Source organism: Petromyzon marinus, unplaced genomic scaffold, assembly GCF_048934315.1.
Source record: "Petromyzon marinus isolate PM22_M1 ecotype Great Lakes invasive population unplaced genomic scaffold, UKy_Petmar_22M1.pri1.0 PM_Scaffold_302, whole genome shotgun sequence".
Classification (NCBI taxonomy): domain Eukaryota; kingdom Metazoa; phylum Chordata; class Hyperoartia; order Petromyzontiformes; family Petromyzontidae; genus Petromyzon; species Petromyzon marinus.
Window position 1 is genome coordinate 1 of NW_027423283.1, and position 26,504 is coordinate 26,504.

A 26,504-nucleotide genomic window follows, 5' to 3' on the forward strand; every position below is an offset into this window, starting at 1 on the left:
AGGTAGGTGAGGAGGTAGGTGAGGAGGTAGGTGAGTAGGTAGGTGAGGAGGTAGGTGAGAGGTAGGTGAGGAGGTAGGTGAGGAGGTGAGGAGGTAGGTGAGGAGGTAGGTGAGTAGTGAGGAGGTAGGTGAGGAGGTAGGTGAGGAGGTAGGTGAGGAGGTAGGTGAGGAGGTAGGTGAGGAGGTGAGGAGGTAGGTGAGGAGGTAGGTGAGTAGGTGAGGAGGTAGGTGAGGAGGTAGGTGAGGAGGTAGGTGAGGAGGTGAGGAGGTAGGTGAGGAGGTAGGTGAGTAGGTGAGGAGGTAGGTGAGGAGGTAGGTGAGGAGGTAGGTGAGGAGGTAGGTGAGGAGGTAGGTGAGGAGGTGAGGAGGTAGGTGAGGAGGTAGGTGAGTAGGTGAGGAGGTAGGTGAGGAGGTAGGTGAGGAGGTAGGTGAGGAGGTAGGTGAGGAGGTAGGCTCACCGTTGAGGAGGCCCAGCCACAGCTGTTTGTGCTCCTTGCGCTGCAGCTCGCCCATGAGGTGTCCGCGATGTTTCAGGCAATCGGCCTCCTTCAGGGCGGACATGAAGAGACCCTCCATGGCCTCCCGGGAAGGGCCCTCCAGGAGTTCACCCCGAGGGAACCCCTAGGGGTGAGAGGGTGGTGAGTGAGTGGTGAGTGAGTGAGTGAGTGGGTGAGTGAGTGGGTGGGTGGGTGAGTGAGTGGGTGGGTGGGTGAGTGAGTGAGTGAGTGGGTGAGTGGGTGAGAGGGTGGTGAGTGGTGAGTGAGTGGTGAGTGGGTGGGTGAGTGGGTGAGTGGGTGAGTGGGTGAGTGAGTGGTGAGTGAGTGTGTAAGTGAGTGGGTGAGTGTGGTGAGTGGTGAGTGAGTGGGTGAGTGAGTGAGTGAGTGGGTGAGTGAGTGGGTGGGTGGGTGAGTGAGTGGGTGGGTGGGTGAGTGGGTGAGTGAGTGAGTGGGTGAGTGGGTGGGTGGGTGAGTGGGTGAGTGAGTGAGTGAGTGGTGAGTGAGTGAGTGGGTGAGTGGGTGAGAGGGTGGTGAGTGGTGAGTGAGTGGTGAGTGGGTGGGTGAGTGGTGAGTGAGTGGTGAGTGAGTGAGTGGGTGGGTGGGTGAGTGAGTGAGTGGGTGAGTGAGTGAGTGGGTGAGTGAGTGAGTGGGTGGGTGAGTGAGTGAGTGGGTGAGTGGGTGGGTGAGTGGGTGGGTGAGTGGGTGAGTGGGTGAGTGAGTGGGTGAGTGAGTGAGTGGGTGGGTGGGTGAGTGAGTGAGTGGGTGAGTGAGTGAGTGGGTGGGTGGGTGAGTGAGTGAGTGGGTGAGTGGGTGGGTGAGTGGGTGGGTGAGTGGGAGTGAGTGAGTGGGTGGGTGAGTGGTGAGTGGGTGGGTGAGTGGGTGGGTGAGTGAGTGGGTGAAGTGGGTGGGTGAGTGGGTGAGTGAGTGAATGGGTGAGTGGGTGGGTGAGTGAGTGGGTGAGTGGGTGAGTGAGTGGGTGAGTGGTGGATGGGTGAGTGGGTGAGTGAGAGAGAGTGAGTGAGTGGGTGAGTGGGTGGGTGAGTGAGTGGTTGAGTGAGTGAGTGGGTGGGTGAGTGAGTGGCTGAGTGGGTAGGTAGTACGGGAGGGGAGGGTGGTACTGCCACTGATACCTTCAGATGTACTGTGAGCTGCCATGGTAACGTGGAGTTGGTGTTATGGAGGTCGTACAGCAGGCCAATCGGGTACTGCCTACACACAGACAAAGCACCCCCGTGTAGCTCACACAGGCTGTAGGGACAAGTGCTGTTACACACACACACAGGCAAAGCTCCCCCAGGGAGCCTCTAGCAGGGCTGTAGGGGCAAGTGTAGTGACACACACACAGACAAAGCTCCCCCAGGTAGATGAGTGGGTGGGTGAGTGGGTGGGTGAGTGGGTGGGTGAGTGGGTGGGTGAGTGAGTGGGTGAGTGAGTGGGTGAGTGAGTGGGTGGGTGGTGAGCAAGTGGTGAGTGAGTGTGTTGGTGAGTGTGTTGGTGAGTGAGTGGTTGAGTGAGTGGGTAAGTGAGTGAGTTGGTGGGTGAGTGAGTGTGTTGGTGAGTGTGTTGGTGAGTGGGTGGGTGAGTGGGTGGGTGGGTGAGTGGGTGGGTGGGTGAGTGGGTGGGTGGGTGGGTGAGTGTGTTGGTGAGTGTGTTGATGAGTGAGCGAGTGTGTTGGTGAGTGAGTGTGTTGGTGAGTGAGGTGAGTGGGTGAGTGGGTGAGTGAGTGAGTGGTGAGTGAGTGTGTTGGTGAGTGTGTTGGTGAGTGAGTGAGTGGGTGAGTGAGTGGGTGAGTGGGTGAGTGAGTGGGTGAGTGGGTGGGTGAGTGGGTGAGTGTGTGAGTGGGTGAGTGAGTGAGTGTGTTGGTGAGTGAGTGAGTGAGTGTGTGGGTGAGTGAGTGAGTGAGTGTGTTGGTGAGTGAGTGAGCGAGTGGCAAGTGGGCGAGTGGTGAGTGAGTGAGTGAGTGTGTGGGTGAGTGAGTGAGTGAGTGGGTGAGTGTGTGAGTGGGTGAGTGAGTGAGTGTGTTGGTGAGTGAGTGAGTGGGTGAGTGTGTTGGTGAGTGGGTGAGTGAGTGGGTGGGTGAGTGAGTGGGTGGGTGAGTGAGTGAGTGAGTGGGTGAGTGAATAGGTGAGTGAGTGTGTTAGTGAGTGAGTGAGTGGCGTGGGTAAGTGGGTGAGTGGGGTGAGTGTGTTGGTGAGTGAGTGAGTGGGTGAGTGAGTGAGTGGTGAGTGAGTGTGTTGGTGAGTGTGTTGGTGAGTGAGTGAGTGGGTGAGTGAGGGGGTGAGTGGGTGAGTGAGTGGGTGAGTGGGTGGGTGAGTGGGTGAGTGTGTGAGTGGGTGAGTGAGTGAGTGTGTTGGTGAGTGAGTGAGTGAGTGTGTGGGTGAGTGAGTGAGTGTGTTGGGTGGTGAGTGAGCGAGTGGTGAGTGGGCGAGTGGTGAGTGAGTGAGTGAGTGTGTGGGTGGAGTGAGTGAGTGTGGGTGAGTGTGTGAGTGGGTGAGTGAGTGAGTGTGTTGGTGAGTGAGTGAGTGGGTGAGTGTGTTGGTGAGTGGGTGAGTGAGTGGGTGGGTGAGTGAGTGGGTGGGTGAGTGAGTGAGTGAGTGGGTGAGTGACTAGGTGAGTGAGTGTGTTAGTGAGTGAGTGGGTGGGTAAGTGGGTGAGTGGGTGGTGAGTGAGTGGGTGGGTGAGTGGGTGAGTGAGTGGGTGAGTGAGTGGGTGAGGGGGTGAGCTGAGTGAGTGGGCGAGTGAGTGGGCGAGTGAGTGAGTGGGTGAGTGGTGAGCGAGTGGTGAGTGAGTGTGTTGGTGAGTGAGTGAGTGAGTAGGTGAGTGAGTGGGTGAGTGAGTGAGCGAGTGGTGAGTGTGTTGGTGAGTGTGTTGGTGAGTGGGTGGGTGAGTGAGTGGGTGAGTGGTGAGCAAGTGGTGAGTGAGTGTGTTGGTGAGTGTGTTGGTGAGTGAGTGGTTGAGTGAGTGGGTAAGTGAGTGAGTGGGTGGGTGAGTGAGTGTGTTGGTGAGTGTGTTGGTGAGTGGGTGGGTGAGTGGGTGGGTGGGTGAGTGGGTGGGTGGGTGAGTGGGTGGGTGGGTGGGTGAGTGTGTTGGTGAGTGTGTTGATGAGTGAGCGAGTATGTTGGTGAGTGAGTGTGTTGGTGAGTGAGTGAGTGGGTGAGTGGGTGAGTGGGTGAGTGAGTGAGTGGTGAGTGAGTGTGTTGGTGAGTGTGTTGGTGAGTGAGTGAGTGGGTGAGTGAGTGGGTGAGTGGGTGAGTGAGTGGGTGAGTGGGTGGGTGAGTGGGTGAGTGTGTGAGTGGGTGAGTGAGTGAGTGTGTTGGTGAGTGAGTGAGTGAGTGTGTGGGTGAGTGAGTGAGTGAGTGTGTTGGTGAGTGAGTGAGCGAGTGGCAAGTGGGCGAGTGGTGAGTGAGTGAGTGAGTGTGTGGGTGAGTGAGTGAGTGAGTGGGTGAGTGTGTGAGTGGGTGAGTGAGTGAGTGTGTTGGTGAGTGAGTGAGTGGGTGAGTGTGTTGGTGAGTGGGTGAGTGAGTGGGTGGGTGAGTGAGTGGGTGGGTGAGTGAGTGAGTGAGTGGGTGAGTGACTAGGTGAGTGAGTGTGTTAGTGAGTGAGTGAGTGGGTGGGTAAGTGGGTGAGTGGGTGAGTGTGTTGGTGAGTGAGTGAGTGGGTGAGTGGGTGAGTGAGTGAGTGGTGAGTGAGTGTGTTGGTGAGTGTGTTGGTGAGTGAGTGAGTGGGTGAGTGAGTGGGTGAGTGGGTGAGGTGAGTGGGTGAGTGGGTGGGTGAGTGGGTGTGTGTGTGGAGTGGGTGAGTGAGTGAGTGTGTTGGTGAGTGAGTGAGTGAGTGTGTGGGTGAGTGAGTGAGTGAGTGTGTGGTGGTGAGTGAGTGAGCGAGTGGTGAGTGGGCGAGTGGTGGTGAGTGAGTGAGTGTGTGGGTGAGTGAGTGAGTGGGTGAGTGTGTGAGTGGGTGAGTGAGGTGAGTGGGTGAGTGAGTGGGTGAGGGGGTGAGCGAGTGAGTGTGCGAGTGAGTGGGCGAGTGAGTGAGTGGGTGAGTGGTGAGCGAGTGGTGAGTGAGTGTGTTGGTGAGTGAGTGAGTGAGTAGGTGAGTGAGTGGGTGAGTGAGTGAGCGAGTGGTGGAGTGTGTTGGTGAGTGTGTTGGTGAGTGGGTGGGTGAGTGAGTGGGTGAGTGGTGAGCAAGTGGTGAGTGAGTGTGTTGGAGTGTGGTGGTGAGTGAGTGGTTGAGTGAGTGGGTAAGTGAGTGGGTGGGTGAGTGAGTGTGTTGGTGAGTGTGTTGGTGAGTGGGTGAGTGGGTGGGTGGGTGAGTGGGTGGGTGGGTGAGTGGGTGGGTGGGTGGGTGAGTGTGTTGGTGAGTGTGTTGATGAGTGAGCGAGTGTGTTGGTGAGTGAGTGTGTTGGTGAGTGAGTGAGTGGGTGAGTGGGTGAGTGGGTGAGTGAGTGAGTGTGTTGGTGAGTGTGTTGGTAAGTGAGTGAGTGTGAGTGAGTGGGTGGTGGGTGAGTGAGTGGGTGAGTGGGTGGGTGAGTGGGTGATTGTGTGAGTGGGTGAGTGAGTGAGTGTGTGGTGAGTGAGTGAGTGAGTGTGTGGGTGAGTGAGTGAGTGTGTTGGTGAGTGAGTGAGCGAGTGGCAAGTGGGCGAGTGGTGAGTGAGTGAGTGAGTGTGTGGGTGAGTGAGTGAGTGAGTGGGTGAGTGTGTGAGTGGGTGAGTGAGTGAGTGTGTTGGTGAGTGAGTGAGTGGGTGAGTGTGTTGGTGAGTGGGTGAGTGAGTGGGTGGGTGAGTGAGTGGGTGGGTGAGTGAGTGAGTGAGTGGGTGAGTGACTAGGTGAGTGAGTGTGTTAGTGAGTGAGTGGGTGGGTAAGTGGGTGAGTGGGTGAGTGTGTTGGTGAGTGAGTGAGTGGGTGAGTGGGTGAGTGAGTGAGTGGTGAGTGAGTGTGTTGGTGAGTGTGTTGGTGAGTGAGTGAGTGGGTGAGTGAGTGGGTGAGTGAGTGGGTGAGTGGGTGGGTGAGTGGGTGAGTGTGTGAGTGGGTGAGTGAGTGAGTGTGTTGGTGAGTGTGTTGGTAAGTGAGTGAGTGGGTGAGTGGGTGATGGGGTGAGTGAGTGGGTGAGTGGGTGGGTGAGTGGGTGAGTGTGTGAGTGGTGTGAGTGTTGTGTGTGTTGGTGAGTGAGTGAGTGAGTGTGTGGGTGAGTGAGTGAGTGGTGTGTTGGTGAGTGAGTGAGCGAGTGGCAAGTGGGGAGTGGTGAGTGAGTGAGTGAGTGGGTGAGTGGGTGAGTGTGTGAGTGGGTGAGTGAGTGAGTGTGTTGGTGAGTGAGTGAGTGGGTGAGTGTGTTGGTGAGTGGGTGAGTGAGTGGGTGGGTGAGTGAGTGGGTGGGTGAGTGAGTGAGTGAGTGGGTGAGTGACTAGGTGAGTGAGTGTGTTAGTGAGGTGAGTGAGTGGGTGGGTAAGTGGGTGAGTGGGTGAGTGTGTTGGTGAGTGAGTGAGTGGGTGAGTGGGTGAGTGGTGAGTGGTGAGTGAGTGTGTTGGTGAGTGTGTTGGTGAGTGAGTGAGTGGGTGAGTGAGTGGGTGAGTGAGTGGGTGAGTGGTGGGTGAGTGGGTGAGTGTGTTGAGTGGGTGAGTGAGTGAGTGTGTTGTGTGAGTGAGTGAGTGAGTGTGTGGGTGAGTGAGTGAATGAGTGTGTTGGTGAGTGAGTGAGCGAGTGGTGAGTGGGCGAGTGGTGAGTGAGTGAGTGTGTGGGTGAGTGAGTGAGTGAGTGGGTGAGTGTGTGAGGTGGGTGAGTAAGTGAGTGTGTTGGTGAGTGAGTGAGTGGGTGAGTGTGTTGGTGAGTGGGTGAGTGAGTGGGTGGGTGAGTGAGTGGGTGGGTGAGTGAGTGAGTGAGTGTGAGTGAGTGAATAGGTGAGTGAGTGTGTTAGTGAGTGAGTGGGTGGGTAAGTGGGTGAGTGGGTGGGTGAGTGAGTGGGTGAGTGAGGGGGTGAGTGAGTGGGTGAGTGAGTGGGTGAGTGAGGTGGGTGAGGGGGTGAGCGAGTAGTGGGCGAGGTGTGGGCGTGTGTGAGTGGTGGGTGAGTGTGATGAGGGTGGTGAGTGAGTGTGTTGGTGAGTGAGTGAGTGAGTAGGTGAGTGAGTGGGTGAGTGAGTGAGCGAGTGGTGAGTGTGTTGGTGAGTGTGTTGGTGAGTGGGTGGGTGAGTGAGTGGGTGAGTGGTGAGCAAGTGGTGAGTGAGTGTGTTGGTGAGTGTGTTGGTGAGTGAGTGGTTGAGTGAGTGGGTAAGTGAGTGAGTGGGTGGGTGAGTGAGTGTGTTGGTGAGTGTGTTGGTGAGTGGGTGGGTGAGTGGGTGGGTGGGTGAGTGGGTGGGTGGGTGAGTGGGTGGGTGGGTGGGTGGTGTGTGTTGGTGAGTGGGTGAGTGGGTGAGTTAGTGAGTGGGTGAGTGAGTGAGTGGTGAGTGAGTGTGTTGGTGAGTGTGTTGGTGAGTGAGTGAGTGGGTGAGTGAGTGGGTGAGTGAGTGGGTGAGTGGGTGGGTGAGTGGGTGAGTGGGTGAGTGTGGTGAGTGGGTGTGTGAGTGTGTTGGTGAGTGTGTGAGTGAGTGTGTGGGTGAGTGAGTGAGTGAGTGTGTTGGTGAGTGAGCGAGTGGCAAGTGGGCGAGTGGTGAGTGAGTGAGTGAGTGTGTGGGTGAGTGAGTGAGTGAGTGGGTGAGTGTGTGAGTGGGTGAGTGAGTGAGTGTGTTGGTGAGTGAGTGAGTGGGTGAGTGTGTGGTGAGTGGGTGAGTGAGTGGGTGGGTGAGTGAGTGGGTGGGTGAGTGAGTGAGTGAGTGGGTGAGTGACCTAGGTGAGTGAGAGTGTTAGTGAGTGAGTGAGTGGGTGGGTAAGTGGGGGTGGGTGAGTGTGTTGGTGAGTGAGTGAGTGGGTGAGTGGGTGAGGTGGGTGAGTGAGTGGTGAGTGAGTGTGTGTGGTGAGTGTGTTGGTGAGTGAGTGAGTGGGTGAGTGAGTGGGTGAGTGGGTGAGTGAGTGGTTGAGTGGGTGGGTGAGTGGGTGAGTGTGTGAGTGGGTGAGTGAGTGAGTGTGTTGGTGAGTGAGTGAGTGTGTGGGTGAGTGAGTGAGTGTGTTGGTGAGTGAGTGAGCGAGTGGTGAGTGGGCGAGTGGTGAGTGAGTGAGTGAGTGTGTGGGTGAGTGAGTGAGTGGGTGAGTGTGTGAGTGGGTGAGTGAGTGAGTGTGTTGGTGAGTGAGTGAGTGGGTGAGTGTGTTGGTGAGTGGGCGAGTGGTGAGTGAGTGAGTGAGTGTGTGGGTGAGTGAGTGAGTGAGTGGGTGAGTGTGTGAGGTGGGTGGGTGAGTGGGTGTGTTGGTGAGTGAGTGAGTGGGTGAGTGTGTTGGTGAGTGGGTGAGTGAGTGGGTGGGTGAGTGAGTGGGTGGGTGAGTGAGTGAGTGAGTGGGTGAGTGACTAGGTGAGTGAGTGTGTTAGTGAGTGAGTGGGTGGGTAAGTGGGTGAGTGGGTGGGGTGTGTTGGTGAGTGAGTGAGTGGGTGAGTGAGTGAGTGTGTGTGTTGGTGAGTGGTGAGTGAGTTGGTGGAGCGAGTGGGTGGGTAAGTGGGTGAGTGAGTGGGTGTGTTGGTGAGTGAGTGAGTGGGTGAGTGAGTGAGTGAGTTAGTGAATGGGTGAGTGAGTGGGTGAGTGAGTGGGTGAGTGAGTGGGTGAGTGAGTGAGTGGGTGAGTGGGTGAGTGAGTGTGTTGGTGAGTGTGTTGGTGAGTGGGTGGGTGAGTGGGTGAGTGGGTGGGTGAGTGTGTTGGGTGAGTGAGTGAGCGAGTGGTGAGTCAGTTAGTGAATGGGTGAGTGAGTGGGTGAGTGAGTTAGTGAATGGGTGAGTGAGTGAGTGAGTGTGTTGGTGAGTGGTGAGTGAGTTGGTGAGCGAGTGGTGAGCGAGTTACCACTTGAGTGCAGTTCCATCGCTCTCCACCCACACCTCCTCACACTCGTTCACAAAGTGTGAACGAGTGGTGAGTGAGTGAGTGAGTGGGTGAGTGAGTGAGTGGGTGAGTGAGTGTGTTGGTGAGTGAGTTGGTGAGTGAGTGAGTGTGTTGGTGAGTGTGTTGGTGAGTGAGTGAGTGTGTTGGTGAGTGAGTTGGTGAGTGAGTGAGTGGGTGAGTGAGTGTGTTGGTGAGTGAGTGGGTGGGTAGGTGATTTGGTGGGTGAGTGAGTGGGTGTGTTGGTGAGTGATTGGGTGAGTGAGTTAGTGAATGGGTGAGTGAGTGGGTGAGTGAGTTAGTGAATGGGTGAGTGAGTGAGTTAGTGAATGGGTGAGTGGTGAGAGTGTTGGTGAGTGGTGAGCGAGTGGTGAGCGAATTACCACTTGAGTGCAGTTCCATCGCTCTCCACCCACACCTCCTCACCACGAGGGAGACTCGAGTGGTGAGGAGGTGAGTGAGTTAGTGAATGGGTGAGTGAGTGGTGAGTGAGTGTGTTGGTGAGTGAGTGAGTGAGTGGGTGAGTGAGTTAGTGAATGGGTGAGTGAGTGAGTGTGTTGGTGAGTTAGTGAATGGGTGAGTGAGTGGGTGAGTGAGTTAGTGAATGGGTGAGTGAGTGAGTGAGTGTGTGAGTGAGTGGGTGAGTGAGTGAGTGAGTGTGTTCGTGAGTGAGTGGGTGGGTAGGTGAGTTGGTGGGTGAGTGAGTGGGTGTGTTGGTGAGTGATTGGGTGAGTGAGTGTGTTAGTGAATGGGTGAGTGAGTGGGTGAGTGAGTTAGTGAATGGGTGAGTGAGTGAGTGTGTTCGTGAGTGAGTGGGTGGGTAGGTGAGTTGGTGGGTGAGTGAGTGGGTGTGTTGGTGAGTGATTGGGTGAGTGAGTGTGTTAGTGAATGGGTGAGTGAGTGGGTGAGTGAGTTAGTGAATGGGTGAGTGAGTGGGTGAGTGAGTTAGTGAATGGGTGAGTGAGTGAGTGAGTGTGTTCGTGAGTGAGTGGGTGGGTAGGTGAGTTGGTGGGTGAGTGAGTGTGTGTGTTGGTGAGTGAGTGGGTGGGTGAGTGTGTTAGTGAATGGGTGAGTGAGTGGGTGAGTGAGTTAGTGAATGGGTGAGTGAGTGAGTTAGTGAATGGGTGAGTGGGTGAGTGAGTTAGTGAATGGGTGAGTGGGTGAGTGAGTTAGTGAATGGGTGAGTGAGTTAGTGTGTGTGTTGGTGAGTGGTGAGTGAGTTGGTGAGCGAGTGGTGAGCGAGTTACCACTTGAGTGCAGTTCCATCGCTCTCCACCCACACCTCCTCACCACGAGGGAGACTCTTGTGGTGAGGAGGTGAGTGAGTTAGTGAATGGGTGAGTGAGTGGTGAGTGAGTGGTTGAGTGAATGGGTGAGTGAGTGGGTGAGTGAGTTAGTGAATGGGTGAGTGAGTGGGTGAGTGAGTTAGTGAATGGGTGAGTGAGTGGGTGAGTGAGTGTGTTAGTGAACGGGTGAATGAGTGGGTGAGTGAGTTAGTGAACGGGTGAGTGAGTGAGTGAATGAATGGGTGAGTGGGTGAGTGAGTTAGTGAATGGGTGAGTGAGTGGGTGAGTGAGTTAGTGAATGGGTGAGTGAGTGGGTGAGTGAGTGAGTTAGTGAACGGGTGAGTGAGTGGGTGAGTGAGTTAGTGAATGGGTGAGTGAGTGAGTGTGTGTGTTGGTGAGTGGTGAGTGAGTTGGTGAGCGAGTGGTGAGCGAGTTACCACTTGAGTGCAGTTCCATCGCTCTCCACCCACACCTCCTCACTACTCACCTCCTCACCACGAGGCAGACTCTTGTGGTGAGGAGGTGAGTGAGTTAGTGAATGGGTGAGTGAGTGGTGAGTGAGTGGTTGAGTGAATGGGTGAGTGAGTGGGTGAGTGAGTTAGTGAATGGGTGAGTGAGTGGGTGTGTTGGTGAGTGAGTGGTGGGTTAGTGTGTGAGTGAGTTAGTGAATGGGTGAGTGAGTGGGTGGGTGAGTGAGTTAGTGAATGGGTGAGTGAGTGAGTGGGTGAGTGAGTTAGTGAATGGGTGAGTGAGTGAGTGAGTGAGTTAGTGAATGGGTGAGTGAGTGGGTGAGTGAGTTAGTGAATGGGTGAGTGAGTGAGTGGGTGTGTTGGTGAGTGGTGAGTGAGTGGGTGAGTGAGTTAGTGAATGGGTGAGTGAGTGAGTGAGTGTGTTGGTGAGTGTGTTGGTGAGTGGTGAGCAAGTGGTGAGCGAGTTACCACTTGAGTGCAGTTCCATCGCTCTCCACCCACACCTCCTCACCACTCACCTCCTCACCACGAGGGAGACTCTTGTGGTGAGGAGGTGAGTGAGTTAGTGAATGGGTGAGTGAGTGGTGAGTGAGTGGTTGAGTGAATGGGTGAGTGAGTGGGTGAGTGAGTTAGTGAATGGGTGAGTGAGTGGGTGAGTGAGTTAGTGAATGGGTGAGTGAGTGAGTGGGTGAGTGAGTGAGTGAGTGTGTGTGTTGGTGAGTGGTGAGTGAGTGAGTGAGTGGGTGAGTGAGTTGGTGAGTGAGTGGGTGAGTGAGTGAGTGGGTGTGTTGGTGAGTGATTGGGTGAGTGAGTGTGTTAGTGAATGGGTGAGTGAGTGAGTGAGTTAGTGAATGGGTGAGTGAGTGGGTGAGTGAGTTAGTGAATGGGTGAGTGAGTGAGTTAGTGAATGGGTGAGTGAGTGGGTGTGTTGGTGAGTGAATGGGTGAGTGAGTGGGTGAGTGAGTTAGTGAATGGGTGAGTGAGTGAGTGAGTGTGTTGGTGAGTGTGTTGGTGAGTGGTGAGCGAGTGGTGAGCGAGTTACCACTTGAGTGCAGTTCCATCGCTCTCCACCCACACCTCCTCACCACGAGGGAGACTCGAGTGGTGAGGAGGTGAGTGAGTTAGTGAATGGGTGAGTGAGTGGGTGAGTGAGTGGGTGAGTGGGTGGGTGAGTGTGTTGGTGAGTGAGTGAGTGAGCGAGTGGTGAGTGAGTGAGTGAGTGGGTGAGTGAGTGAGTGGGTGAGTGAGTGAGTGAGTGGGTGAGTGAGTGGGTGAGTGAGTTAGTGAACGGGTGAGTGAGTGGGTGAGTGAGTTAGTGAATGGGTGAGTGAGTGAGTGAGTGTGTTGGTGAGTGGGTGAGTGAGTGGGTGGGTGAGTTAGTGAATGGGTGAGTGAGTGGGTGAGTGAGTTAGTGAATGGGTGAGTGAGTGGGTGAGTGAGTGTGTTGGTGAGTGTGTTGGTGAGTGGGTGGGTGAGTGGGTGAGTGGGTGGGTGAGTGTGTTGGTGAGTGAGTGAGCGAGTGGTGAGTCAGTTAGTGAACGGGTGAGTGAGTGGGTGAGTGAGTTAGTGAACGGGTGAGTGAGTGAGTGAGTGTGTTGGTGAGTGGTGAGTGAGTTGGTGAGCGAGTGGTGAGCGAGTTACCACTTGAGTGCAGTTCCATCGCTCTCCACCCACACCTCCTCACCACTCGTTCACAAAGTGTGAACGAGTGGTGAGTGAGTGAGTGGGTGAGTGGGTGAGTGAGTGAGTTGGTGAGTGGGTGAGTGAGTGAGTGAGTGGGTGAGTGAGTTGGTGAGTGAGTGGGTGAGTGAGTGGGTGAGTGAATGGGTGAGTGAGTGAGTGGGTGTGTTGGTGAGTGAGTGGGTGGGTGAGTGTGTTAGTGAATGGGTGAGTGAGTGAGTGAGTGGGTGAGTGAGTTGGTGAGTGAGTGGGTGAGTGAGTGGGTGAGTGAATGGGTGAGTGAGTGAGTGGGTGTGTTGGTGAGTGAGTGGGTGGGTGAGTGTGTTAGTGAATGGGTGAGTGAGTGGGTGAGTGAGTTAGTGAATGGGTGAGTGAGTGGGTGAGTGAGTTAGTGAATGGGTGAGTGAGTGGTGAGTGAGTGGTTGAGTGAATGGGTGAGTGAGTGGGTGAGTGAGTTAGTGAATGGGTGAGTGAGTGGGTGAGTGAGTTAGTGAACGGGTGAGTGAGTGAGTGAGTGTGTTGGTGAGTGGTGAGTGAGTGAGTGTGTGTGTTGGTGAGTGGTGAGTGAGTTGGTGAGCGAGTGGTGAGCGAGTTACCACTTGAGTGCAGTTCCATCGCTCTCCACCCACACCTCCTCACCACGCACCTCCTCACCACGAGGCAGACTCTTCACAAAGTGTCGCAGGACTGAGTCCATCACCAGCGGCAGATAGCCCAGTCGTGGCAACATCACCTGGCAAACATCACCAGCATCATCATCATCATCAACATCATCAACATCATCAACATATTCTTAGTTTTTTCGGTAAAGTCACGTTGAAGAGAAACAACAAAATCATAAAATATATATATAAAACAATAAAAAAAATCACCATCATCATCAACATCATCAACATCATCATAATCAACATCATCACCATCATCACCACCATCATCATCACCATTACCTGGCAAACATCACCATCATCATGATGATGATGTTGGTAGTGATGTTGGTGGTGATGATGTTGGTGATGGTGATGATGGTGATGATGGTGGTGATGTTGATGTTGGTGGTGATGTTGATGGTGGTGATGGTGGTGACGGTGGTGATGTTGGTGGTGATGATGGTGTTGGTGGTAATGGTGGTGGTGATGATGATGGTGGTGATGATGGTGATGATGATGATGATGAAAATGGTGGTGATGTTGGTGGTCATGTTGGTGATGGTGATGTTGATGGTGGTGTGATGTTGATGGTGGTGATGATGGTGGTGATGTTAATGGTGATGATGGTGATGTTGATGGTGATGATGGTGGTGATGATGGTGGTGATGTTGATGGTGATGTTGATGTTGGTGGTGATGATGTTGGTGGTGATGTTGATGGTGATGTTGGTGATGATGGTGATGATGTTGATGTTGATGTTGGTGATGATGTTGGTTATGTTGGTGATGGTGGTGATGATGGTGATGTTGGTGGTGATGTTGATGGTGATGATGGTGGTGATGGTGGTGATGTTGATGGTGTTGATGGTGTTAGTGGTGGTGATGATGGTGATGTTGCTGGTGATGTTGATGGTGATATTGATGGTGATGATGGTGGTGATGATGGTGATGTTGATGGTGATGTTGATGGTGATGTTGGTGGTGATGTTGGTGGTGATGTTGATGTTGGTGATGGTGATGATGTTGGTGGTGATGATGGTGATGTTGATGTTGGTGATGGTGGTGGTGATGGTGGTGGTGATGTTGGTGATGTTGGTGGTGATGTTGGTGGTGATGTTGGTGATGTTGGTGGTGATGGTGGTGGTGATGTTGATGGTGATGATGGTGGTGATGTTGATGGTGATGTTGGTGGTGATGTTGATGGTGATGTTGGTGGTGATGATGGTGATGTTGGTGGTGATATGGGTGGTGATGATGGTGATGTTGATGGTGATGTTGGTGGTGATGTTGGTGATGGTGTTGATGGTGATGTTGGTGGTGATGTTGGTGGTGATGATGGTGATGTTGGTGATGTTGGTGATGATGATGTTGATGGTGATGTTGGTGATGGTGATGATGATGTTGGTGATGTTGATGGTGATGTTGGTGGTGATATGGGTGGTGATGATGGTGATGTTGATGGTGATGTTGGTGGTGATGTTGGTGATGGTGTTGATGGTGATGGTGATGTTGGTGGTGATGATGGTGATGTTGGTGATGTTGGTGATGGTGATGATGATGTTGATGGTGATGTTGGTGATGGTGATGATGATGTTGGTGATGTTGATGGTGATGTTGGTGGTGATATGGGTGGTGATGATGGTGATGTTGATGGTGATGTTGGTGGTGATGTTGGTGATGGTGTTGATGGTGATGGTGGTGGTGATGTTGGTGGTGATGATGGTGATGTTGGTGATGTTGGTGATGGTGATGATGATGTTGATGGTGATGTTGGTGATGGTGATGATGATGTTGGTGATGGTGATGTTGGTGGTGATATGGGTGGTGATGATGGTGATGTTGATGGTAATGTTGGTGGTGATGTTGGTGATGGTGTTGATGGTGATGTTGGTGGTGATGTTGGTGGTGATGATGGTGATGTTGGTGATGGTGATGATGATGTTGATGGTGATGTTGGTGATGGTGATGATGTTGGTGATGTTGATGGTGATGTTGGTGGTGATATGGGTGGTGATGATGGTGATGTTGATGGTGATGTTGGTGGTGATGTTGGTGATGGTGTTGATGGTGATGTTGGTGGTGATGTTGGTGGTGATGATGGTGATGTTGGTGATGTTGGTGATGGTGATGATGATGTTGATGGTGATGTTGGTGATGGTGATGATGATGTTGGTGATGTTGATGGTGATGTTGGTGGTGATATGGGTGGTGATGATGGTGATGTTGATGATGATGTTGGTGGTGATGTTGGTGATGGTGTTGATGGTGATGTTGGTGGTGATGTTGGTGGTGATGATGGTGATGTTGGTGATGTTGGTGATGGTGATGATGATGTTGATGGTGATGTTGGTGATGGTGATGATGATGTTGGTGATGTTGATGGTGATGTTGGTGGTGATATGGGTGGTGATGATGGTGATGTTGATGGTGATGTTGGTGGTGATGTTGGTGATGGTGTTGATGGTGATGTTGGTGGTGATGTTGGTGGTGATGATGGTGATGTTGGTGATGTTGGTGATGGTGATGATGATGTTGATGGTGATGTTGGTGATGGTGATGATGATGTTGGTGATGTTGATGGTGATGTTGGTGGTGATATGGGTGGTGATGATGGTGATGTTGATGATGATGTTGGTGGTGATGTTGGTGATGGTGTTGATGGTGATGTTGGTGGTGATGTTGGTGGTGATGATGGTGATGTTGGTGATGTTGGTGATGGTGATGATGATGTTGATGGTGATGTTGGTGATGGTGATGATGATGTTGGTGATGTTGATGGTGATGTTGGTGGTGATATGGGTGGTGATGATGGTGATGTTGATGGTGATGTTGGTGGTGATGTTGGTGATGGTGTTGATGGTGATGTTGGTGGTGATGTTGGTGGTGATGATGGTGATGTTGGTGATGTTGGTGATGGTGATGATGATGTTGATGTTGGTGATGGTGATGATGATGTTGGTGATGTTGATGGTGATGTTGGTGGTGATATGGGTGGTGATGATGGTGATGTTGATGATGATGTTGGTGGTGATGTTGGTGATGGTGTTGATGGTGATGTTGGTGGTGATGTTGGTGGTGATGATGGTGATGTTGGTGATGTTGGTGATGGTGATGATGATGTTGATGGTGATGTTGGTGATGGTGATGATGATGTTGGTGATGTTGATGGTGATGTTGGTGGTGATATGGGTGGTGATGATGGTGATGTTGATGGTGATGTTGGTGGTGATGTTGGTGATGGTGTTGATGGTGATGTTGGTGGTGATGTTGGTGGTGATGATGGTGATGTTGGTGATGTTGGTGATGGTGATGATGATGTTGATGGTGATGTTGGTGATGGTGATGATGATGTTGGTGATGTTGATGGTGATGTTGGTGGTGATATGGGTGGTGATGATGGTGATGTTGATGATGATGTTGGTGGTGATGTTGGTGATGGTGTTGATGGTGATGTTGGTGGTGATGTTGGTGGTGATGATGGTGATGTTGGTGATGTTGGTGATGGTGATGATGATGTTGATGGTGATGTTGGTGATGGTGATGATGATGTTGGTGATGTTGATGGTGATGTTGGTGGTGATATGGGTGGTGATGATGGTGATGTTGATGGTGATGTTGGTGGTGATGTTGGTGATGGTGTTGATGGTGATGTTGGTGGTGATGTTGGTGGTGATGATGGTGATGTTGGTGATGTTGGTGATGGTGATGATGATGTTGATGGTGATGTTGGTGATGGTGATGATGATGTTGGTGATGTTGATGGTGATGTTGGTGGTGATATGGGTGGTGATGATGGTGATGTTGATGATGATGTTGGTGGTGATGTTGGTGATGGTGTTGATGGTGATGTTGGTGGTGATGTTGGTGGTGATGATGGTGATGTTGGTGATGGTGATGATGATGTTGATGGTGATGTTGGTGATGGTGATGATGATGTTGGTGATGTTGATGGTGATGTTGGTGGTGATATGGGTGGTGATGATGGTGATGTTGATGGTGATGTTGGTGGTGATGTTGGTGATGGTGTTGATGGTGATGTTGGTGGTGATGTTGGTGGTGATGATGGTGATGTTGGTGATGTTGGTGATGGTGATGATGATGTTGATGGTGATGTTGGTGATGGTGATGATGATGTTGGTGATGTTGATGGTGATGTTGGTGGTGATATGGGTGGTGATGATGGTGATGTTGATGGTGATGTTGGTGGTGATGTTGGTGATGGTGTTGATGGTGATGTTGGTGGTGATGTTGGTGGTGATGATGGTGATGTTGGTGATGTTGGTGATGGTGATGATGATGTTGATGGTGATGTTGGTGATGGTGATGATGATGTTGGTGATGTTGATGGTGATGTTGGTGGTGATATGGGTGGTGATGATGGTGATGTTGATGATGATGTTGGTGGTGATGTTGGTGATGGTGTTGATGGTGATGTTGGTGGTGATGTTGGTGGTGATGATGGTGATGTTGGTGATGTTGGTGATGGTGATGATGATGTTGATGGTGATGTTGGTGATGGTGATGATTTTGATGTTCGTGGTGATGTTGGTGGTGATGTTGGTGATGATGTTGATGTTGGTGATGGTGGTGTTGGTGATGATGGTGTTGGTGATGGTGGTGTTGGTGATGGTGGTGATGATGGTGATGTTGGTGATGGTGGTGTTGGTGATGATGTTGATGTTGGTGATGGTGGTGTTGGTGATGTTGGTGATGGTGATGTTGATGATGGTGATGTTAATGGTGATGTTGATGTTGGTGATGTTGATGATGATGTTGACGATGATGTTGATGATGGTGATGATGATGATGTTGGTGATGGTGGTGTTGATGTTGGTGATGGTGATGTTAATGGTGATGGTGATGTTGGTGATGTTGATGATGGTGATGGTGGTGTTGGTGATGGTGGTGATGTTGATGGTGGTGTTGGTGATGGTGGTGGTGATGTTGATGTTGGTGATGATGTTGATGTTGGTGATGATGTTGATGATGGTGATGATGATGTTGATGATGGTGATGATGTTGGTGATGGTGGTGTTGATGTTGGTGATAGTGATGTTAATGGTGATGTTGGTGATGGTGATGTTGGTGATGATGATGATGTTGGTGATGATGTTGATGTTAATGGTGGTGATGTTGGTGATGGTGGTGTTGATGTTGGTGATAGTGATGTTAATGGTGATGTTGGTGATGGTGATGTTGGTGATGGTGATGATGATGATGTTGGTGATGATGTTGATGTTAATGGTGGTGATGTTGGTGATGTTGATATTGATGATGGTGGTGATGATGGTGATGATGGTGATGTTGGTGATGGTGGTGATGATGATGTTGGTGATGATGTTGTTGATGTTGGTGGTGATGATGGTGATGATGGTGATGTTGGTGATGGTGGTGATGATGTTGGTGGTGATGTTGGTGATGTTGATGATGGTGATGATGATGTTGATGGTGGTGTTGATGGTGATGTTGATATTGATGGTGATGGTGGTGTTGATGTTGGTGATAGTGATGTTAATGGTGATGTTGGTGATGGTGATGTTGGTGATGGTGGTGTTGGTGATGGTGGTGTTGGTGATGGTGGTGTTGGTGATGGTGATGTTGATGTTGGTGATGTTGATGATGGTGATGGTGGTGATGGTGGTGTTGATGTTGGTAATAGTGATGTTAATGGTGATGTTGGTGTTGGTGATGTTGGTGATAGTGATGGTGTTGGTGATGATGTTGTTGATGTTGGTGGTGATGATGTTGATGTTAGTGATGTTGATGATAATGGTGATGGTGATGTTGATGTTGGTGATTGTTGGTGATGTTGGTGATAGTGATGATGGTGATGTTGGTGGTGGTGATGTTGGTGATGTTGGTGATAGTGATGTTGGTGATGTTAATGGTGATGGTGGTGTTGGTGATGGTGATGATGTTGGTGTTGGTGATGATGTTGATGATGGTGATGATGATGTTGATGGTGGTGTTGATGGTGATGTTGATATTGATGGTGATGTTGGTGATGGTGGTGTTGATATTGATGATGGTGATGTTGGTGATGTTGATGATGTTGTTGATGGTGATGTTGGTGATGGTGATGATGATGGTGATGTTGGTGATGTTGGTGATGATGTTGATGGTGGTGTTGATGGTGATGTTGATATTGATGGTGATGTTGGTGTTGGTGGTGTTGGTGATGATGGTGTTGATATTGATGGTGGTGATGTTGGTGATGGTGGTGTTGGTGATGGTGGTGTTGGTGATGGTGATGTTGGTGATGGTGATGGTGGTGTTGGTGATGATGATATTGATGGTGGTGATGTTGGTGATGTTGGTGATGATGTTGGTGTTGGTGATGGTGGTGTTGGTGATGGTGGTGTTGGTGATGGTGGTGTTGGTGATGATGGTGTTGGTGATGGTACCTACGTAGTAGGGCTCAGCCTCCCTGCTCGTGTCGTGGTTGGGGCTCAGCGAGAAGCAGGAGGGCACACGGCCTCGCCACACGGCACTCTGCACATCGCCCTCCTCCATCGCACACAACCTCCTCCTACTCCTACACAACCTCCTCCTACACAACCTCCTCCTGCTCCTACACAACCTCCTCCTACACAACCTCCTCCTCCTACACAACCTCCTCCTGCTCCTACACAACCTCCTCCTACTGGTGCTCCTCCTACACAACCTCCTCCCACACAACCTCCTGCTGGTGCTCCTCCTACACAACCTCCTCCTCCTACACAACCTCCTCCTGGTGGTGCTCCTCCTCCTGGTGGTGGTGCTCCTCCTACACAACCTCCTCCTCCTCCTACACAACCTCCTCCTACACAACCTCCTCCTACACAACCTCCTCCTACACAACCTCCTCCTACACAACCTCCTCCTCCTACACAACCTCCTCCTGCTGGTGCTCCTCCTACACAACCTCCTCCTACACAACCTCCTCCTCCTGGTGCTCCTCCTGCTGCTACACAACCTCCTACACAACCTCCTCCTACTGGTGGTGCTTCTACACAACCTCCTCCTCCTACACAACCTCCTCCTCCTCCTGGTAGTGCTCCTACATAACCTCCTCCTGCTGGTGCTCCTCCTACACAACCTCCTCCTGCTGGTGCTCCTCCTACACAACCTCCTCCTACTACTAGTGCTCCTCCTACACAACCTCCTCCTACACAACCTCCTCCTACACAACCTCCTCCTACTGGTGCTCCTCCTCCACAACCTCCTCCTCCTCCTGGTGCTCCTCCTGCTGCTGCTGCTCCTCCTCCTCCTCCTGCTGGTGCTCCTGCTGCTAGAGATGGGGGGGAGATGGGGGAGAGATGTGAGAGAGATGGGGGAGAGATGGGGGGAGAGGCTACCTGGGGGAGCTTTGTCTGTGTGTGTGTAACAGCACTTGCCCCTACAGCCTGCTAGAGGTTACCTGGGGGAGCTTTGTCTGTGTGTGTAACAGTACTTGCCCCTACGGCCTGCTAGAGGCTACCTGGGGGAGCTTTGTCTGTGTCACTACACTTGCCCCTACAGCCTGCTAGAGGTTACCTGGGGGAGCTTTGTCTGTGTCACTACACTTGCCCCTACAGCCCTGCTAGAGGCTACACGGGGGAGCTTTGTCTGTGTGTGTAACAGCACTTGCCCCTACAGCCTTGCTAGAGGCTACCTGGGGGAGCTTTGTCTGTGTGTAACAGCACTTGCCCCTACAGCCCTGCTAGAGGCTACCTGGGGGAGCTTTGTCTGTGTGTGTCACTACACTTGCCCCTACAGCCCTGCTAGAGGCTACCTGGGGGAGCTTTGTCTGTGTGTGTGTAACAGCACTTGCCCCTACAGTCCTGCTAGAGGCTACCTGGGGGAGCTTTGTCTGTGTGTGTAACAGCACTTGCCCCTACAGCCCTGCTAGAGGCTACCTGGGGGAGCTTTGTCTGTGTGTGTCACTACACTTGCCCCTACAGCCCTGCTAGAGGCTACCTGGGGGAGCTTTGTCTGTGTGTAACAGCACTTGCCCCTACAGCCTGCTTGAGGCTACCTGGGGGAGCGTTGTCTGTGTGTGTGTAACAGCACTTGCCCCTACAGCCCTGCTAGAGGCTACCTGGGGGAGCTTTGTCTGTGTGTGTCACTGCACTTGCCCCTACAGCCCTGCTAGAGGCTACCTGGGGGAGCTTTGTCTGTGTGTGTGTCACTACACTTGCCCCTACAGCCCTGCTAGAGGCTACCTGGGGGAGCTTTGTCTGTGTGTGTGTCACTACACTTGCCCCTACAGCCCTGCTAGAGGCTACCTGGGGGAGCTTTGTCTGTGTGTGTGTGTGTAACAACACTTGCCCCTACAGCCCTGCTAGAGGCTCCTGGGGGAGCTTTGTCTGTGTGTGTGTCACTACACTTGCCCCTACAGCCCTGCTAGAGGCTACCTGGGGGAGCTTTGTCTGTGTGTGTCACTACACTTGCCCCTACAGCCCTGCTAGAGGCTACCTGGGGGAGCTTTGTCTGTGTGTGTCACTACACTTGCCCCTACAGCCCTGCTAGAGGCTACCTGGGGGAGCTTTGTCTGTGTGTAACAGCACTTGCCCCTACAGCCCTGCTAGAGGCTACCTGGGGGAGCTTTGTCTGTGTGTGTGTAACAGCACTTGCCCTTACAGCCCTGCTAGAGGCTACCTGGGGGAGCTTTGTCTGTGTAACAACACTTGCCCCTACAGCTCTGCTAGAGGCTACCTGGGGGAGCTTTGTCTGTGTGTGTCACTGCACTTGCCCCTACAGCCCTGCTAGAGGCTACCTGGGGGAGCTTTGTCCGTGTGTGTGTGTCACTACACTTGCCCCTACAGCCCTGCTAGAGGCTACCTGGGGGAGCTTTGTCCGTGTGTGTGTGTCACTACACTTGCCCCTACAGCCCTGCTAGAGGCTACCTGGGGGAGCTTTGTCCGTGTGTGTCACTACACTTGCCCCTACAGCCCTGCTAGAGGCTACCTGGGGGAGCTTTGTCTGTGTGTAACAGCACTTGCCCCTACAGCCCTGCTAGAGGCTACCTGGGGGAGCTTTGTCTGTGTCACTACACTTGCCCCTACAGCCCTGCTAGAGGCTACCTGGGGGAGCTTTGCCTTTGGTGACGAGTGACGTGGTACAGGAGGACGTGGAGCTGAGTGGACTTGCCGATGACCGGTACCAGCGGTGTCAAGATCGGCCTCTGTGGAGGAGGCTCGTGAAGGACGCTGCCCCTGGGCAGTGCCAGGCTAGGTGCACCTTGAGGACGCTGCCCCTGGGCAGTGCCAGGCTAGGTGCACCTTGAGGACGCTGCCCCTGGGCAGTGCCAGGCTAGGTGCACCTTGAGGACGCTGCTACTGGGCCATTGGGAGGCAGTCGCCCTCCAACAACAACGGAGGGCCGAGGAGCGACGCTCACAACAACGAGCGGAGCGCCGGGCGGGTAAAACGCAGCGAGTTGGCACAGTAGGGGGTGGGGTACAGCTGCACCTAGCCTGGCACAGCAGCAGTACAACCCGTGGCACCTGCTGGGTCTGTCACGTGACCTCCTCCTCATGCACCTAGCCTGGCACAGCAGTACAACCCATGGCACCTGCAGGGCCTGTCACGTGACCTCATGCACCTAGCCTGGCACAGGCGCCGTGATGACGCTCACCGCCACTTAGTGTCGAATGGGGCGTTGTTGTTGTGGTGGTTGTGGTGGTGATGGTTGTGGTGATGGTTGTTGTGGTTGTGGTGGTGATTGTTGTTGTGTTGGTTGTGGTGGTTGTGGTGGTGATGGTTGTGGTGGTTGTTGTGGTAGTTGTTGTGTTGGTTGTGGTGGTTGTGGTGGTGATGGTTGTGGTGGTTGTTGTGGTAGTTGTTGTTGTGGTGATTGTTGTGGTGATTGTTGTGGTAGTTGTGGTGGTTGTTGTTGTTGTGGTGATTGTTGTTGTGGTGGTGATTGTTGTTATGGTAGTAGTTGTTGTTGTGGTAGTTGTTATAGTTGTAGTGGTAGTTGTTGTAGTTGTGGTAGTTGTTGTGGTGATTGTTGTTGTTGTGGTAGTTGTTGTGGTAGTAGTGGTGATAGTTGTGGTGATAGTTGTTGTTGTGGTAGTTGTTGTGGTGATTGTTGTTGTTGTAGTTGTGGTGGTTGTGGTAGTAGTTGTTGTTGTTGTGGTAGTAGTTGTTGTTGTGGTAGTTGTTGTGGTGGTGATTGTTGTTGTGGTTGTTGTTGTTGTGGTAGTTGTTGTTATAGTTGTGGTAGTTGTGGTTGTTGTTGTTGTGGTGATGGTTGTGGTGGTTGTTGTGATGGTGGTGATGGTTGTTGTTGTGGTGATTGTTGTTGTGGTAGTTGTTGTGGTGGTGATTGTTGTGGTTGTTGTTGTAGTTGTGGTGATTGTTGTTGTGGTGAGCAATCCGCAGTGCCTCACCTTCTGCTGGTGGTGAGGATCGACTCCACGCGCGCTTCCGGGGATTGCGCAATCACGCCCGGAAGTGACGTCACCACGCAACCCCCCCCGCTGAATCAGCGTGGTGACGTCACCGCGCAAAGACCCTCCCTTGCCAACGTGGTGACGAATGATGAGAAAAAAAACCTCCCACCGTGTTGACGTCACCGCTTAAACCCCTCCTCCACCTCTCCTCCCCAGCGCGATGACGTCACAGCGTATTCTTGCGCCGTTTGCGTGGCGACGTCAGAGCACCACGCGGTCGCAATTTTGTAAACAGTGATGACGTCAATTCTAGATTTAAAGTAATCACATCCGGAAGTGACGTCACCACGCAACCCCCCTCTGAATCCGCGTGGTGACGTCACCGCGCAAAGACCCTCCCTTGCCAACGTGGTGACGATATTAAAAAAAACCTCCCACCGTGTAGACGTCACCGCTTAAACCCCTCCCCCCTCTCTCCTCCCCAGCGCGATGACGTCACAGCGTATTCTTGCGCCGTTTGCGTGGCGACGTCAGAGCACCACGCGGTCGCAATTTTGTAAACAATGATGACGTCAATTCTAGATTTAAAGCTGATTTTCGTGATTTTTGTCGTTTTTATTTTTTATTTTTTTCACCTACGTGGTGACTTTAACCGAATAGAACGCAAAAGAGTAATGATGACGTCTTCTTTGGGTTCTATTCGCTAAAAGTCACCACACGTAGGTAGAAAAATAAAATAAAAATTTAAACAACAAAAAATTCTCACGACGTTTCGGCCGCGACGCAGGCGACCCTTCCATCAGGTGGAGGGCCCGGACTGTCCGGAGGACAGCGTTGGAGTGAAGAAAGCCAAAAGCGCTGGTCGCCTTCCTTTAAGTTTAAAGCTCCACCTGATGGAGGCCACTTGTGTTTATCATACTCTTAGCTCTTTTGGTTAAAAGTCACCACGGTTGAAAGGGAAACAGTAAAATAATACAAATATATATGTAAAACAATAATACAATTTTGATTTAAAGCTTTCGTGACTGCAGTAATTCATATTCTTAGTTCTTTCGGTAAAGGCACGTGACTTTACCGAAAGAACTAAGAATAATAGTAAAAAAATAATACAAATATATATAAAACAATAATAAAATTTTGAGTTAAAGCTTTCGTGACTGCAGTAATTCATATTCTTAGTCACGTGACTTTACCGAAAGAACTAAGAACAATAATAAAATAATACAGATATATATAAAACAACAATAAAATTTTGATTTAAAGCTTTCGTGACTGCAGTAATTCATATTCTTAGTTCTTTCGGTAAAGTCACGTGACTTTACCGAAAGAACTAAGTATAATAATAAAATAATACAAATGTATATAAAACAATAATAAAATTTTGATTTAAAGCTTTCGTGACTGCAGTAATTCATATTCTTAGTCACGTAATTCATATTCTTAGTCACGTGACTTTACCGAAAGAACTAAGAATAATAATACAATAATACAAATATATATGTAAAACAATAATACAATTTTGATTTAAAGCTTTCGTGACTGCAGTAATTCATATTCTTAGTTCTTTCGGTAAAGCCACGTGACTTTACCGAAAAAAACTAAGAACGATAATAAAATTCTCACGACGTTTCGACCGTAACTCAAACGGTCGTCATCAGGTGCGTCGGTTCGGAATTAATTTATTTATTTTTAAAGCGGCGCGTTTATTTATAAATAATTATACTGGTAGGTACGAAGATTGTGAACTGAGTGTACCAGCCTGCAATAGATTAATGTGTCCGTCCGTCCGTCCGCCCCCTTTCAATACTTTAACGAAGTGAAATCTCGTGCTGTTGGGGTGTAAAAATCAGCAACAGACAGCGCAGAGACTCGTCCTACCAGCCCACCCTGCAGGGACCTGTTAAATAAAATAAATACCGAATAGAACCAAAGAGTACGTGGGATCCTTGCAGTCAAATTGATAAATAATTATACGTAAATAAATGCACCGTTTTTAAAAGTAAATAAATTAATGCGAACCGACACACCTGATGATGACCGTTTGTGTTGTGGTCGAAACGTCCGTGATAATTTTTGTATTGTTTTATAGATATAATATATTTTATTTTTATTTTTTTCGGTAAAATCACGTTGAAGAGAAACAACAAAATAATAATATATATATAAAACAATTAAAAATTCTCACGACGTTTCGACCATAACTCAAACGGTCATCTTCAGATGGATGGCCGTTTGAGTTATGGTCGAAACGTCGTGAGAATTTTATATTTTATTATTTTGTTGTTTCTCTTCAACGTGACTTTACCGAAAAAAACTAAGAATATGAATTACTGCAGTCACGAAAGCTTTAAATCAAAATATATTTTATTGTTTCCCTTCAACGTGACTTTACCTAAAGAGCTAAGAACATGAATTACTGCAGTCACGAAAGCTTTAAATAAAAAAAACATTTAAGGCCACTTGTGTTGTGGCCGAAACGTCGCGGATTTTTTTGGTTATTTAATTTTTACCCACGTGGTGACTTTGCCGAATAGAATCACAGAGTCGAGGAAATTAGCAACACGAAGCGTACCACTGACAAACGCCGGGATCTCCAAAAGATCTCAACGAACACAAGATCCTGGTCCGGTTCAATATACACTGCACAAAATTCCGTGACCTGATCCCATCCGTGAAGGATGTCGTCCCTGACTTGCAGTACCCCGGGGTTTACAAATTGTTCTGCACCTTGCGGTGACTGCTACATCGGGGGGAGATGAAACGACACGTCTCTGACCGAATTCGCGAACACAAATCACAATATAATTTTCTCCGATAACCAAGGTCCTTTGCAAAACCACGCGTGGGTTATCATCAAGAGATTTGTCCACGAGGCGATTCAGATTTACAAACACAGGACACAATTTCAACCGAGGGGATGGTTTCAAACTAAGCAACCATTGGAAAGATGTTATACTCTTAGCTCTTTCGGTAAAGTCACCACGTTGAAGGGAAAACAATAAAAGAATAAAATATATATAAAACAATAAAAAATTCTCACGACGTTTCGACCATAACACAAACGGTTGTCATCAGGTGTGCCGGTTTGCATTCATTTATTTATTTTTAAACGGTGTGCGCATTTATTTATTTAAAAACCCGTCAGCGCCACGCGCAGCGATTTGGCAGTTTATTTAGAAGGACTAGTCCATCTATGTTCTGAAAAGAGGAGGGGGGGGGAGACAAAAAATGAATGTACGCTGTCTGAAAGCCACCGTAAGCGTGAACAATCAATTAAGACCTGAAATGGTTTATCAAATCCTTCCAATGATTGCTAAGCCCAGAATCCATCTTCTCAGTTGAAATTGTCTCTGTGTTTGTATATGTGGATAGCCTCATGAACGAATCTCTCATGGTAACCGTAAGTGTGAACAATCAATTAAGACCTGAAATGGTTTATCAAATCCTTCCAATGATTGCTAAGCCCAGAATCCATCTTCTCGGTTGAAATTGTCTCTGTGTTTGTATATGTGGATAGCCTCATGAACGAATCTCTCGTGGTAGCCAGATGGCTTACAAAGAACCTCCGTCTTGAAGAAGTCAATGCCATGTGAGCCTACTGAATTATAACAATGATCAATCA

At 50.8% G+C, this 26,504-nt stretch overlaps 1 protein-coding gene across 1 annotated transcript; it reads right to left on the reverse strand.

Annotated features, from left to right (window-relative positions):
• Window positions 1-78: 78 nt before the first annotated feature.
• Window positions 79-22,855, reverse strand: LOC116937101 (autophagy protein 5-like; the record flags this gene model as incomplete). The annotated part of the gene is made up of 5 exons (XM_076064079.1): window positions 21,570-22,855; window positions 18,934-19,792; window positions 12,476-12,612; window positions 1,628-1,706; window positions 79-621 (listed from the first exon to the last, which is right to left on the reverse strand). Coding segments are annotated over exons 2-5 (864 nt in total), but the record flags the coding sequence as incomplete, so codon positions are not given.
• Window positions 22,856-26,504: the final 3,649 nt, after the last annotated feature.